The sequence below is a fragment of the Peromyscus maniculatus genome, chromosome 5 (genome assembly GCF_049852395.1).
Source record: "Peromyscus maniculatus bairdii isolate BWxNUB_F1_BW_parent chromosome 5, HU_Pman_BW_mat_3.1, whole genome shotgun sequence".
In the NCBI taxonomy this organism is placed as follows: Eukaryota; Metazoa; Chordata; class Mammalia; order Rodentia; family Cricetidae; genus Peromyscus; species Peromyscus maniculatus.
In genome coordinates, this window is record NC_134856.1 from 42,900,613 (window position 1) to 42,916,725 (window position 16,113).

The following is a 16,113-nucleotide window of genomic DNA, read 5'->3' on the forward strand; positions in this document are numbered from 1 at the left end:
AGCCCAGCCCAAAGACAAGTCAGTGAGAGGCTGTCTCCGGGGAATAGGTGGAGATCAATAGAGGAAGATACTTGACATCCTCCACTGGCGTCTGTGTGCACTTGCACACTCATGTGCCTGCGCACACACAGTCTTGCTTGAGCTAGGAGTATAAATCAAGAAGAAATCAAGAACTGAGGAAAAGAAATACATTTGTAGTACTTACCATGTGTTATGTTTTGAATTGTGTAAGCAGGAGATTGGAGCCCACTGAACGGCCTCTACAGATTGTTTACGATTACTTATCCAGGCTGGGATTTGAAGATCCTGTGCGCATACAGGAGGAGGCTACAAACCCTGACCTCAGCTGCATGATTCGATTTTATGGTGGTAAGGATTTGTCAGTAGCTTTGTGAGTATGTTAACTACTTTTAAATTGATTATTTGTATCTTTACCTTCTGTTTGCTAGAAGTATTTGATATCAAAAGTTATTTTTAAGTCAGTTAAATGTAGCTAGAAACAAATACAACAAAAAATCAGGGAGTAAGGGAAGATTTTTAAAAATTAGCAAAGCTCATTGAGCAGCGGTGGTGAACGCCTTTAGTCCCAGGACTTGGGAGGCAGAGGTAGGTGGATCTCTGTGAGTTCAAGGCCAGCCTGGTCTACAGAGTAAGTTCCAGGACAACCAAGCCTGTTACACAGAGAAACCCTGTCTTGAAAAACAAAAACAACAATAACAACAAAAAAAGCAAACTATTTGTAAACATATCTTCTCTTTAAGTGTTTCTTCTTCTTCTTCTTCTTCTTCTTCTTCTTCTTCTTCTTCTTCTTCTTCTTCTTCTTCCTTCTTCCTTCTTCCTTCTTCCTTCTTCCTTCTTCCTTCTTCCTTCTTCCTTCTTCCTTCTTCCTTCTTCCTTCTTCCTTCTTCCTTCTTCCTTTCTTCCTTTCTTCCTTTCTTCCTTTCTTCTTTCTTCCTTTCTTCCTTTCTTCCTTTCTTCCTTCTTCTTCTTCCTTCTTCTTCTTTTTTCCAGGCTTACTGCAACTATTTGTATAGCATTGCCAGGTTATGCTTTATCCACATTTTAAAGATTTGTGTATGTGTATGTGTACATGTCTTTCCTTAGAGATTAGGAAAGGTGTTAGGTAGTTTCGTTTTTCACAAACTAAAGTGGTGTATATTCTTCTCAGTTAATTGAAAAAGGAAGGTACAAAAAGTATTCACAGAGTAGGGAAGCAATAGATACAGGTACATATTCTTGAGAGATGTGAGAGTGAGGGTGAGGGTGAGTGAGAGTGAAGGTGAGAGTGAATGAGTGTGAGGGTGAGTGAGGGTGAGTGAGAGTGAAGGTGAGTGTGAGGGTGAGTGAGAGAGTGAGTGCCAGAAGAGGGAAATGCAAGTAAGATCTTTTGGTGGCTTGTGGAGAGAGAATAGTTGACAATTTGAAGTCAAACCTGAGAGAAAGTACGACCAATTTGAGCACTCACTTACTGCTATAAAACTCACTTTTGAAGACCCAATCTGAGCGCTGGAGAAATGGCGGGCGCAGAAGTTAAGAGAATGCGCTGCTTTCACAGAGGACCTGGCTTTGGTGTGCAGCGCACATGTGCAGTGTGTCACAACCAACCCTGGCTCAGTCCGTCTCTGGGGAATCTGTCACCCCCTCCGGCCTCTTTGGGCATGGTACTTGAATGCGCATACCCAGATACATATAAGGAAATTAATAAAGCAAATATTAAGAACCCTGAGTTGAAATGACAGCATGCCCCTTAATTTTCTGTGATTGAACTGGATTCTTCATGCAGTCAGGGTTTTTATTCCAGGATGAAAGCTGAGCCTTAAAATGCCTTGGAATTTCTTTCTTTCTTTTTTAAATTTATTCTTTGTGTCTTTCACATTATGCCTCCCAATTCCACCTATCTCCCGCCCCACCCCAACATAAAAAAAAAAAATTGAGTAAAAAAGAGGGGAAAGAAAGGAAGATAAAAAGGAAAGAAGGAGAAAATCTCCTCATAGAAGCTGCAGTGTGACACAGTGAGTCATGCAGGAAACCCTTTACCCATATATTTTTACATGCAGGCATTTATCGAAAAGAATCATTGGTCTGGGGCTGGAGAGATGGCTCAAGAGGTTAAGAGCACTTCCAGAGGTCCTGAGTTCAATTCCCAGCAACCACATGGTAGTTCCCAACCATCTATAATGAGATCTGGTGCCCTCTTCTGACATTCAGTCATACATGCAGGCAGAACACTGTATCCATAATGAGTAAATAAATAAATAAATCTTAAAAAAAACAAGAAGAGAGGGCTGGAGAGATGGCTCAGAGGTTAAAAGCACTGGCTGTTCTTCTAGAGGTCCTGAGTTCAATTCCCAGCAACCACATGGTTGCTCATGACCATCTGTAATGAGATCTGGTGCCCTTTACTGGCGTGCAGGTATACATGCAGGCAGAATACTCTACACATAATAAATAAATAATTTAAAAAAAAAGAATCATTGGTCTGGTTGGAGGCCCCTGGTCTCTGCTGCACCATTGATGCTGGGCCCTTACGGGGACTCTTCCTGGACATCCTGATGCTTCTCAGTGTTGTGGAGATCCTGCAGCTCTGGGTCCACAGGACTGACACCTCCCAACCCCTGTGCTCAAGCAGATCACAGATGGGGTGGATGTTGGGGTGGGCCAACACACAACCCTGGGACTGGGTAGTTGCAGGGTTGGTCAGTTTGCCAGCTGTCCCCTGTCTTCGCCACCAGGGTGAGCTCTCCAGCATTGCCCTGGCTAGTTCGCCCCTTGCAGTGATGAGCAAGGGGCAGGGCCAATTTCCAGCTTTCATGTTCTCTCATACCTACATCTTCAGGGCCAGCTCTACTGTGTTGCCCAGTTGAGGTGTAGGGGCCACTCTTAGGACTGCTGCCGCTGATGAGAAACAGGGACAGCTCTCCCACTCTTATGACCCCAAGGCCAGCTCTTCCACCTGCCTCAGGCGTTGATGGGAGTTCTCTCCCCTGCCCATGCTACCTCAAGACAGATGAGTAATGGGGACAGCTCTCCCACCTGCCTCAGGCATTGATGTGGGGGAGGGGCATCTTTCCCTAACAGATGAAGAATGGGGACAGTTCTCCCATGCTCGCAACTTCAGGGCTGGCTCACTCACAATCCACCAGCAGGGTGGGCTCTACTGTGCTGCCCAGGTGAGGTGTAGGGCCTACTCTCCTGAGTGCTGCAGGTGGCGAGGGGCGAGGAAAGGAGGGGATTTTCCCTCACCTGAGACACCCAGATGAGAGGGTGTGACCTGATCTCCCTGTTCTCCCTCAGGGCCAATTCGCCTGTGCCCCTGTCAACAGGGTCAGCTCTATTTTGCAGCCTGGGAGGGGTGTAGGATCCTCTCTCCTGAGTGCCTCAGCTAGTGAGGGTGGGACCAGTTCTCCCTAGTGTTGTAGCCAGTGAGGGGCAGGGCCAACTCTGTATAGCCATATTCTTCTCTATGCCTTTGGTGAGATCAGGAATCACAGACATCAGTAGAGACCACAGCTGCATCGAGAGCCTGAACCCAGACATGAGCCTCAGCAGAAGCCCAGGCCCAGACGTCAGCATGGCCCTGGGTGGCAATGAAGCCACCCACGTCAGCCTGCTCCTCATCTCTTTCGCCTCTTCAGATATGCCTCTGCCCACAGGACATGAGCCATTTTGTCCCTCTCATATTGCTCCATACATTTGCTCACCATAGTAGTTCCTGTTTGGCTGGCTACAAGGTGCCAGGTGGGCCAGTGTTTTCTTCTTGGAGCCTGGTGCAGACCTCCCCATGCCCACATGTGAGTCTCCTTGTCCATCTTAGAGTGTCATGGCCCTGGGCAGGACCATGCTTCCTCATCACAAAGAGATCATAAGAGTGCCCAACTGCTGATGCCTGGTGCTGGTTGGGCTCCTGGTTGGTGGAGGTATTGCTGGAGACTTATCACAAGCCTGGGCTGTGATCCCTTGAGTTCTGCCAGCCCCAGCCGCATGGCTTGTGGGAGTGTTACTGGAGTCCTTTCATGAGCCCGGGCTGCAATCCGTTGAGTTCCACCAGCCCCAGAATTTCTTTTACATACAAGGATAGAGCACAGTTGTTGGCTCTGATATCACCAATTTTCTACCGCCACTTGATAAATTATAGTATGGCCATATGAAGTCTTCTTTAAGAGAATAGTTCTAGTATAAACAACAAGAGTAAGTTTTTGTTTGATACTGTTTGATGGTAGTTGTGTCAGGTGCTAGATGGGGAACCTTAAAAAGTTAGTTCTGTGAGTTTAGATAAGCTAGTATAATTTAAGTGAGAAAATTATGTTCACTAAAGGGAATTTTAAAAGTAATTATTTTACAAAATAGACAGTATATGCATCTGGCACCCAAATCAAAAGGTAACAAGCAGATAGGTAGCAAGAAAGGTAGGTGGAGGTAGATAGGTAGGTGAATTATCTTTGGCTCTGTAACAAATTGCCTCAAAACATAGTAATGTCAAATGTATATTTTTGTAGTTTCTCTGGGTTGGAAATATAGGAGCAGTTTTAGCTGGATGACTCAGGTTTGAGGCTCATAAGACCGTCATCTGGAGCTTGTTTCACTTTTTTTTTTAACTTATTTTTATTTTACATGTATGTATATGTCCCATCTGCATGCCTGTTGCCTTTGGAGTCTATTAGAAGGAGTTGGATCCCCTGGAACTGTAGTTACAGATGATTGTAAGTTGTCTGAACTGCAAATTGAGTTACCTCTCCAACCCAGTTCACTCAAAATTTTTGTATTACATTTATATATATACAAAAATAAATACAAAATATAGATATGTATGTTTGTGCATGTGTGCATGAGTGTACACAAGCAAGTCTGCATGGTGTTCATGGGGAGGTCAAAGAGCGGCTTGTGAGAGTCAGTTCTCTCCTTCCACCAGGTAGGTCGTGGGGATTCAACTCCGGTTGCCAGGCTTGGACGCAGACAGCTCTACCCTCAGCGCTGTCTCCCCAGCCTTGAGGATTCACTTTTTACTGTGGCTTACAGGCTGTTGGTTAGAGCTTTGGTTCCTTACTGACCATTGGTTGGTAGGACACTTTAGTTCCTTGTTATGTAGACTTTCCATGGACTGCTTGATTGTGTCTACAATATGGCAGATAGTTTTACCCAAGGATGAAACATGACTCCCACCTACACCATGTACACATATGCAGGCTACAGTATCTTTTTTGACAAGCTAACGACCATTTTCTGTTTATTGAGACTGGAGCAATGGCTCATCTGTTAAGAATGCACACTGCTCTTCTAGAGGACACAAGTTCAGTTCCCATTAACCATGTCAGGTACATCAAAACCACCGTAATTCCAGCTGCAGGGTATCAGGCACACTCTCCTCGGCCTCTGGGCACCTGTACTCACTCGCACATACACACAGACATACACATAATTTAAAAAAGAGAAATGGGGACTGGAGAGGTGGCTCAATGGTTAAGAGCACTGGTCACTCTTTCAAAGGACCCAGGTTCAATTCCCAGCACCCACATGGCAGCTTACAACTGTCTGTAACTCTAGCTCTAGGGGATTTGACACACAGACATACATGCAGACAGAACACCAATACACATAAAATAAAAATAAATAAATCATTAAAAAAATGAAATCTTAAAAAAAAAAAAAGCAAAACAATCAAAAACTGAATCATTAACCACAGCCTGCATTACAGAAGGGGAAAGAAATTAGGTTCTACCTTTGAAGGAAAGAGTGTCAGAGAAAGTGGGACTTATCTTAGACTATCAATAAAGAAATATTTTCTTCTTTTCTCAGTTCCTGAATCCAGAGACAGTCACAGTTAACAGAAGGAAAGGAACTGCTTTAAGTATTGTCAGTGAGCAAAGTGCTAAGGAATCAGCTTAAACTGTTTCATGTGTGAATATGTTGATTGAGTCAGCCTACATAGAATACAGTCATTGAGGCCAAGATCAAACCAGGTAGCCTTCTTGTGTTCCCTAGCTACAAGATAGCCAGTCCAAAGGCTGTGGGAAAGAGTTGGGGATGTAGCTCACTGGTAGAGTGCTTGTCTAGCTTGTGTGAAGCCCTGGGCTTTATTCCCAGTACTGTGGGAATAGGGGGTGGCAGCCTTGGGAATAAAGACATTTTTCATCACTGAAGTTGAGTGGCTGGCATGATCAGCCATGAGGATTTGAAGTACATTAATTTATCCCTCTGTTTATATGAGAAGAAATGGAATCTCAAGGATGTGATTTGCTAGAGAAGTTATAGTTGTAGATAAACAGCTCCGGATGCCTCTTTCTTCATCATGGCATCTGCCTACATTGTTTAAAATGCTTCCGTGTAAAACATAAATGCAAATGAGAAGGCATACACAAGAACCCTGATGAGTTACAGTTCTTGTGATAAGATACCTGTCCGAAGGCAATCAGGATGACAGTAACCCTGCTGCCACTTTGAACCTTTGACTTAAGGAAGGAGAAATTTGCTTTGGCTCGTGGTTTGAGGGTAGGCCATGGCAGCAGGAGTGGGAGGTGACCGGTTACATGGCCTCCATAGTCAGGAAGCAGTCAAGAGGCAGAGAGAGGATGCTGGTGCTCAGCTCTCTGTGACCCTAGTCCATGGGCCGGGGCTACCTACTTTCAGGGTAAGTCTTACCTCTTCCATTGACCCTTTCTGGGAATCCCTTCATAGACACAGTCAGAGGTCTGTGTCTGTGGTGATCTCAGCCAGGTTGACAGTTAACAATCGCAGATCTCATAGTGTGCTTCCATTAAAAGTTCAAAAACCAGCTGGGCAGGGTGGCATATACCTATTATTCCAGCACTTGGTAGTAGAAACAGGAGGATCAGGAGTTGAAGGGCATTCTTGGCTACATCTCAAGATCAAAAGCAGCCTATGTACATGTGACCCTGTCTCAAAAAACAAAACAAACAAAACAAAACAAAAAAAACCAACTACAATAGCCAAAAAACAAAAAACAAACAACAACAACAAAAAAAACCCAGACACCCAAAAGTTCAAACACATAAATCTCAGCCATATTGTTTGGAGGTGTGCGGCAACAGTTTATATATCTTAAGTTGTGAGTAACAGAGTTGTAGATTGCATGTGATGATTCCCAGCCTGTCTCAATTAGCTGTGCGTATGTGACCATATTTTCCTCATGAGAGTAAGTGGAATTCGTGAGCGCCACTTCTATGTCTTGTTCTGTTCCTCGGTGCTGTTTTCCTCAGCTGAGGGCTAGGATGACAATGGTCAGAACAGTATTTGAAGTCAGATGTCACAAGTGGCAGGTTCACCGTCATCCTAACTTCCTGAATAGCAGTGTTGATCTCTGGCTACCCAGAATGCCCACCTGAGCAGAGTTAGATGTTAAGTTTGAGCCATTCTATCCTGTTTGTTACAGTAGTTTAATCTCTATTTATATAGGATGTATGCATTATAAATGACAAAAGCTATAAAGAACTGGGAGATGACCGTTAGGGAAAGGAGAGAGGCTGACTTCTAGAGTGTAGGAGGAAAACATTAGTCATAGGAGTAGAACGTTTGAGTCATTACAGGCATACATTTTGAATTTTGACCAAATGTTCCTAAATTACACAAATATGTGTTACCAGCAAGCCCTTTGTTTAGTAAAGATTGAGAGTTTTTCTACATCTCTTTCAATATCAAGGAATGTTGTTAAAAATTAATCTTTTCCCCAAATTGCAAAAACCATACTGCTTCAGGTTAATTTGCACATCTGAACCTTGTTTGTTAAAATATAGGCATGCTGGGGCTGGAGAGCTTTCTCAGTAGTTAAGAGTGAGTTCCAGCACCCACTCTGGCTCACAGCTGCCTCTCACCCCAGTTCTAGGGAGAGCTGACGCCTCTAGCCTCTGGAGCCATGTGCACGCACATGCACACACACATACAATTTTAAAAAGAATAAACTAAAAAATGTAGACGTACTCTCTAGGAAAACAGCCCACTGCACTAATATATTACTTTTGTGTTCCCTATTTTCTTACTTTTATTTTATATGCATATTGTTTCTTTGTAATTTTTGTGTTCATATTTTACCTTTCAGAAAATCTTGTTTAATTACACAAATAAAATACAAATATGTCATCTGTATTTAATTTTTTACATTTACTTCCCAAGCTCATTAACTGCTTTATCACTAGTCCCTGTTGTCAGTTTAGTTATGTATCTCTTCATTTTAAGTGTTGGTAAACACCTCGTTGGGAATGTTTAGCAGGTAGTAGAAGCTGAGGAAATGTAGATCTGAGAGGATCAGACTCCTGAGGAGTGGGGGTTAGAATGTAGGCAGAGGTTTGGCTTACGGTAGGAGAAGTGGCCACCCAGTAAGTCCAGTGTTCACAATTTTTTTGAGTAATGCAATTTTGAGTCTTTGGAGTATCTGACCCATTTCTTCATATTACTTATGCAGAAATGCTTGAGTAGGTGGACAGAATGGTGCCTGAGGCCCGTGGTTAATCAGGTAGTTATCCCTAGAGAGCTGTGTTTACTGTTTGTACCACCTCTTATTTCTGCTGCTTCCCTCAGTTACTTATTTTTATTTTATTTTGATTGATTATGTTTTCCATAGCACAAATCTGGAGGTCGGAGGACAACTTGTGGGAGTTGGTTCTGTCCTTCCATTGTGGGTTTTGGGGGGTTGAAGTTAGGCACTTTTGCCAGCTGAGCCATCTTACCAGGCTGTTAACCCCCATCATTTCTGTATTTGGTACTTGTCTCTGTTAGTGCCTTTACAAAAAGCTCTTCTGTCTCTGTGCTTGTTTTTCTCCCTGTATCTCAGTCATATGAACATGGTGGATGGAAAGGAGATGCTTGAACAAGTAGAAGCCGGTGCATGCCCTGCTTCTGCCTCCATGGTGGAAGCAGTCAATTGAAGTACCACACATCAGCTTTTCCTTGCAAGGGCCAGAGAGGTGGAGGATTGTGTACAGAATTAGAGAACTCTTTTATATGTTACTTTCTTCATTCTAAAATAGATTGGTATCAATTAGGACTATCATTTATTCCATTTTATATTCCCATTATGCTTAGTACTTTCTGCTATTTTACTTTTTTTTTTTTTTACAAGAATACCCTGGAGGGTAGATTAATAAAATCTAAGACAGTACAGAATAATAGAATCTAAGTTTTATGAGGAAAGTAAGCTCAGTGGGCCAGGTAATTGAAGGGAGTGGCATCACTTACATTCTGGCTCCAGTGTGTCTGAACCCAAAGTCCATGATCTGGACTCCTTGCCATGTGAAAGGTGGCTGAAAGGTGGAGAAGGGTTAACAGTGACATCCGAGGTAAAGTCTTAGGGTTAGACCAAAATTCACAAGTATTCCCACTGTATAAGTGCAGTGCGGGGTATTATTTTAGGACTGAGATTTTGTAAAACCCATATTGCTTCATTCCTCATGTCTATAAATAGGGCTACTGAATGTTGGCCCATGCATTTTCTTTTCTCTTCCAGTATTATGTTACTTTAATAGTACATTCTGAAGTACTGTTTTCTTTTCAGAAAAACCATGCCAGATGGATCATCTGGATCGAATCCTACTGTCTGGCATCTATAATGTACGCAAAGGAAAAACCCAGCTGCACAAATGGGCTGAACGCCTAGTTGTTCTCTGTGGTACCTGCCTTATTGTTTCCTCAGTGAAGGATTGTCAAACTGGAAAGATGCACATTTTGCCTCTGGTTGGGGGAAAGGTAAGATTTACAAATTTTAAGTATTAACTTGGTCAATAAGAAGTGTTAAGGGTGGCTTGTTAAGGTCCAGTTGGTAAAGGAGGAACTGGAAGACTTCAGTTTGATCCTCAGAACCCTTGTTTAAAAAACAAATGAGCAAACAATAACAACCACAACAATAAAACTGAGTGTGGGGGTGCATTCCTGTAATCTCATTTCTGAGGAAACAATGACAGGTAGATTCCTGGGGCTTGTTGCCCTGCAACAGGCTAGCCCAGTTGTAAATTTCCAGATCCATCAGAGACCCTGTTTCAACAGCAAGGTGGACTGCTCTCAAGGAATGACTCCCCAGGTGGTTCTCTGGCCTCCACATGCATACATGTGTATGCATACATGAATACACACACACACACACACACACACACACACACACACACACACACACACAGAACTAGGGCTATAGCTCAGTGATACAATACTTGCCTAAAAGAAAATACCCTTCCTAATTTCCATAGAAGCCAATAGGAACATCAGTAAAGATTGTATCAGAAACTCTTGGGAGGGTCCAGGACTCTCCATCCCCAGTTGTTGTAGAACTGTCTACTTCCAGTAGGAACTAGGTGTTATTGCTGATAACACCAAGATGTTACCAGGATGCTACATGGAAGTTGACTTGTGGGAACTGGAATTAACTGCCATCGTCCTTTACCAAGGTAGATTCTCTCAAGTTTCTTCTTTTTGAAACATAGAGCTGGGTGGTCGTGAGCCTCAATTCAGCAGCCAGGGAAGCGTGACATACTGTTTCTGTCTCAAAAAGTTCATTTGCTAGTTAGACAAACAGAGTGATAGGTGACCATAGATAGATTAGTATTTATAGGAAGCTAGATAAAATTTTTTGTTTGTTTCTTTTGAAGCTTGACTAGCATAACCAGTGTAAACTGAAGAGATTCACTGACAAAATGACCTTAGACAGTCATACTTGGGAATACACAATTGGTCTAGATACAGGACAATATAGATATAATACTGTATTAAAAAGACAGCACAGGCTGGAGAGATGTCTCAGAAGGCAGAAGTACTTGCTGCCAAGTTCCAGAAAACACCAACAAATGTTATGTTAATGACGATATCCACAAATTCAATAATCAAAAAACAAAAACAAAAAAAACCCCAAAAACCAAAAAAAAAAAAAAAAAAACCCACATGGCCGCTCACATCTATCTGTAACTTCAGTTCCAAGGAGTTCCATGCTCTCTTTTGGTCTGTGTGGGCCTAGCGCATGTGCAGACACACAGAGACACACAATACACATTAATAAAAATGAAAACTAAAATCTAATAAAATTTTATAATTGAATACTTTACAACGTTTAGACAATCATTCATAGTCAAATACTGAGAAAGTCTTGTGAGTTACTCATAAGAAATAGAAATTAAAATCAATGTTTCTATATGATTATGTTAATTTAGTATTATGTAAACTGACATTGTAGTTTTACGTATGTGAAACTTTGGAAATTATTAACTATTAGCGGAGAGATGTTCCTTTTATCATTTGTAGTGGGTTTTATTGTTACAAAGCTTTTCCCATTAATCTTTATTTATTTATTTGTTTGTTTGAGACAGAGTCTCACTATATATTCCTGGCAGGCTTGGAACTTCTAAAGATCTGCCCTCCTCTGCCTCCCAGTGCTGGGATTAAAAGTGTTTGTCACCATTACCTGGCAAGTCTTTTTTTTTTTTTAAAGGGTGAGTTGTACAGAGGTATAATTTTTTTTATTTTATTTATTTTTTATTTTTTTTATTTATTTATTTTTTTTAAAAGATTGATTTATTTATTATGTACACAGAGGAGGGCGCCAGATCTCATTACAGATAGTTGTGAGGCACCATGTGGGTGCTGGGAATTGAACGCAGGACCTCTGGAAGAGCAGTCAGTGCTCTTAACCTCTGAGCCATCTCTCCAGCCCCTATTTTACTTATTTTATTTTATTTTTTGAAGTTGAGGACCGAACCCAAGGCCTTGCGCTTGCTAGGCAAGCGCTCTGCCACTGAGCTAAATCCCCGGCCCCATACAGAGGTATAATTTAATGTATCTAAAATTCACTTAATTTAATTTATTTTTCCCTTCCATTTTTGTTTTTTGTGGATGAGTGTTTTGTCTGTCTGTCTGTATGTATATACACCACATGTGTACTTGGTGTCCTTCGAGGCCAGAGAAGCCATCAGATCTTGTGGGACTGGAGTTAGAGATGGCTGTGAACCACCTAACATGTGTGTTAGGATCAGAACTCTTACTCTGTGCATCAGCAGCAAGTGCTCTTAATCACTGAGTCATCTCTGTAGTTCTCCACAGTAAAATATTGAAAAGGTTATTCTTGAATATTGTCTGTGCATTTCAGTGAAATTCTTTGTTTTGACACCAACTTCTATAGTCTCACTGATTCCTTACCAATGAACAATGATTATGTTGTGAATACCACAATTGAGTGTTACAAATTTTTTAATTTTAGTGACTCTTTACAGCATGCTTCTTTTTTGCTTAAAGTATTTTATGTTTCTACCACCTGGTTCTATCTTTAGTAAGCACTAGAATGTATTGATTTGCAAGTATAACTTGTGAATTTGTAGCTGGTCTGCCAAGATTCAGAAGCAGTGCCATCCAAAATGAGATGCCAGAGATAGAAGTGATTCTGTGGGGATGGGAAGAGAGTATATCTTTAGCAAATCTGTGTAAGCTGAGTTGTTGCAGTTTAGGGAACAGTAGCCCAGACTGACCCAGAATTCTCTCTCTTTCTTTGTCTGCCCCCTGGGTGCTGGGGTTACAGGTGTGTACCCACATCCAGCTTTTGTTGTAGTTTGATTGACCTCTCCATATGGCAGTTGATGTTGTCATTTCATGTTCCTGTTGGTTGGTTATATATATTCTCTGGAGAAATCTGTCTGCTCAGATTCCTTGTCATTTTAAAAAGTATGTCTGGCTACTGCTCTTGGACCATCATTTCTGATTAGTTGTTCTGATTTTCTCCTCCTCCTCTTCAGATAGAAGAAGTGAAGCGCCGGCAACACTCCCTTGCTTTCAGCTCAGCTGGAGCCCAAGCTCAGACCTATCATGTCAGCTTTGAGACTTTGGCTGAGTACCAGAGATGGCAACGGCAGGCATCCAAGGTTGGAAGCTTTGATGAGAAATGAGGATATAGGCACAAGTGATCATTCTTAGCATCACACCTCTTCTAGTGCACTATGACTACAATAATGGAATTTCACTGGGTCTTTACTTACTTATATTCTCATTGTAGAAAATAGTGTCAGAATGTTTTCAGGTCCATTTCCCTCTGTACTGTCTCTGTGAGGTGAACTTTAGATGGAATTAAGAAATAATGAATTTTGACCTTTAAAGGAATTGAGACAAGAGATTTACATTGCTTCTCACTTGTCACAGTAGTCTCTGATTGACATATCTATTCCCTAGCTTGTAGCCTAGTGTGCCTTGGTCTGTACATTTTTAGAACAGCCTTGATGAGCCACTTAAAAGGTTAACTTATCTATGGGACATGACCTGTGATTCTGTCATGATCCCTCTTCTAGTATGTTGAGGACAATTGACATTTCAGCATAGCCCTGCTTAGCCATTAAAGATGCAGCAGTAAAGTCTAGTGCAACTCCAAACGTGTGCCCTTTGGATTCTTTGCAGCAGTTTTCAGAAGAGATGCCACAGTGCGATGTATGTCTCAGGACACAAGTAACTTTTGTCAGGTGTTTTAAGATGCATTGCAGCCATATATATTATTGTAGTATTACAGATTTTAAAGACTGGTTTTTACTGGGTTTTGTTGCTGTATCATATCAGCTATAAAATCTGTTCTATGCAAAACTGGTTTCAGTTGTGAGTAACTCAATTCTTCTGCCCCTTTAAAGAGAAGTTACTGTTTCTTGGGCATTTTTGGCATACTCAGAAGTGTGCTGTGTGTATAGCTGTTTTATTTTATGCTTTCAATAGAAGAAGAAACTTTGTGAGTAAGCAGCAGAGATGTGTGGCTACAAAAATTTTTTCATCCCACACTGTCTTATATTAAAGCTTGTCTATTTGAATTATCTTAACATTGCTTCTGATATGAAATATTAAAATTTTAATTCCTTATAGAAACATGGGCTTTTTTCCTTTCTCCCTCCTTCCTCCCCTCCCTCCCTCCCTCCCTCCCTCCCTCCCTCCTTCCTTCCTTTTTGTAAAAGACAGGATCTCGCTTATACCATATTGGTTGGCCTGAAACTTATTTGTAGCTTAGGTTGGCCAAACTTTTAGTGGTCCTCCTGCCTCAGCTTCCCAAGTGCTAGAATTAAAGCATGTACCCACTATGCCTGACTTTGTTGTACCTTAGATTTTTGTTTTCGATTTTTTGTTGTCTTTAGATAGGCTGGCCCTAAATCTCCCTATGGAGCCAAGGCTGGCTTTGATTGGTTTCCTGCTTCCACCTCTCCAGGGCTAGAATTTTAGGCCTATACCTTTGTTTTTCTAAGCAGCTCATGGTTTTCGGGAAATGTAAAAATTAACCTGTTTTTATAAATGAATGACAGAATGTCTACTTTCCCCCTTTCCTAGTTGGTAGTCAGCACCTTTTGTGTAAATGCCGTTCTGGCCTGTGCTGGGTGAAAGCACCCAGTAGCTCAGGAGGCTTTTCTTTTGGTCCTTCTTCAGGTGGTGTCCCAGCGGATCAGCACTGTGGACCTCTCATGTTACAGCCTTGAGGAGGTTCCCGAACATCTCTTCTACAGTCAAGATATCACCTACCTCAACCTGCGACACAACTTCATGCAATTAGAAAGACCAGGGGGCCTCGACACACTCTACAAGTATGTCAAAAATAGTTTCCAGACTGTTGTGTTGAAGATCAATTATAATCAGTATCTTAGTGGTTCACATTTTTTAAGTTGACAAGTTTACTGTATTAATCTATTCCTCATTTCTATAACAAAGTAACCAGAGGCTGGGTTATGCTTAAAGAGAAGAGGTTTTCATGTAAGATCAGATGGTCTCTTTGATGAAGCATATCATGGCAGATGGTGGGAGAGGTGGGATCACAAGACAGGGAACCAGGGATATTCGGTGGTCAGTGCTTGCGTTTTATCACAGCTGATTCTTTTGGGAACTAACTCAACTGTGTAATTCTTTTCCAGGGCAGAATGTTCAGTGACTTAATTACTTCTTCCTCTTCTTTTTTACTTATATATTGTTTTTCTATTTTAGTGATGTTGGGCATTGAATCCAGGACCCTGTGTATGCTAGACAAATGTTCTAAGCTACGTGCTAGCCCTCACCTCTTACAGTCTACCACCTCTTGGTCCTGACACACTGGGACCAAGCTTTCAGCACATGAACTTTTGAGGAATGAATCAGGTCCAAATTGGCACTTTCCATCATGTTATAGTTTGTAAATTTCCACTCTTTTGAAGAAGCAAAATTGTTATTTACACAGATCTCCCTCATTATTCTCCCTGTAAAACAGAAGGTTGATGAAATGTTCTGTTTCAAAGACTACAATGAGTTGCCATTGATTTTGATAATCTTTTTTTGGTGGTTTGTTTTTGTTTTGTTTTGAGATAGTGATTCAATATGTAGCTCTGGCTGGCCCAGAACTCACTATGTAGACCAAGCTGACCTTGAACTCACAGAGATCCACCTGCCTTAGCCTTATAAGTGCTGGGGTTAAAGGTATATGCCACCGGGTTTATGGACAGTTTTTTAAAATCAAAAGTTTCTAATTTAAATGGCTTCAAGCAGACAGACTTGACTTCAAGAATTCTGGAGCAGACGTTATCTTTTCTTTGTGCCTGCTCCTACCAACTCTTGAGTCTTGTCAGCTATGAAACCTTTCTCTTCTGATAATGGAACCATTTCATCCCTACAGGACTATGATCTATGTGTTTTTCTATCTTCTTTGTTAGAATATAGTCTACCTTCCTATTCTCCCCACATCTCACCTAATATTTCCACCTGAAGCAGCATGAGAGACCAGCCTGGGCTATATTAAGTGAGACCCTGTCTCAAGAAACCGTACAAGACACAAAAACTAGATGCCCATGAATAATGACACGATATTATTATGGGTTTCTGCTGGGGAAGGGAAACCTTGAAAATCAAAGCAAAGTGTTTTATATTAATAAAAATAAATGCATATTAAAATGACATGTTTTATAAACTCATGTTAACATGTTTCTTATAATCCTAGTATAATCTTCAGAAAACATTGGTATTTAAAATCTAATTTTTTACAGATACAAGTATATATTTAGTAATGATACAGGTATTTGACTCATATTTGTGGAGTAAATTAAGATAAGCTGTAATATTAAGGAAATCAGTCTTTAGCATTTCTTTCTGAGCTGCCCTGAAGCTAGAATTGATCTAGTTAGAAAGTTTGGGCAGAGATTCAGAAGTGAAAGG

At 41.3% G+C, this 16,113-nt stretch overlaps 1 protein-coding gene across 1 annotated transcript in view; it reads left to right on the forward strand.

The window, feature by feature from the left end:
* Positions 1-16,113, forward strand: part of Phlpp2 (PH domain and leucine rich repeat protein phosphatase 2) — a 73,153-nt gene that overhangs the window by 22,581 nt on the left and 34,459 nt on the right. Inside the window, exons 3-6 of the mRNA XM_006974116.4 lie at positions 236-369; positions 9,503-9,693; positions 12,714-12,839; positions 14,368-14,522. Coding sequence (XP_006974178.1) covers positions 236-369; positions 9,503-9,693; positions 12,714-12,839; positions 14,368-14,522 — 606 coding nt within the window. The remainder of the gene's footprint in view (positions 1-235; positions 370-9,502; positions 9,694-12,713; positions 12,840-14,367; positions 14,523-16,113) is intronic.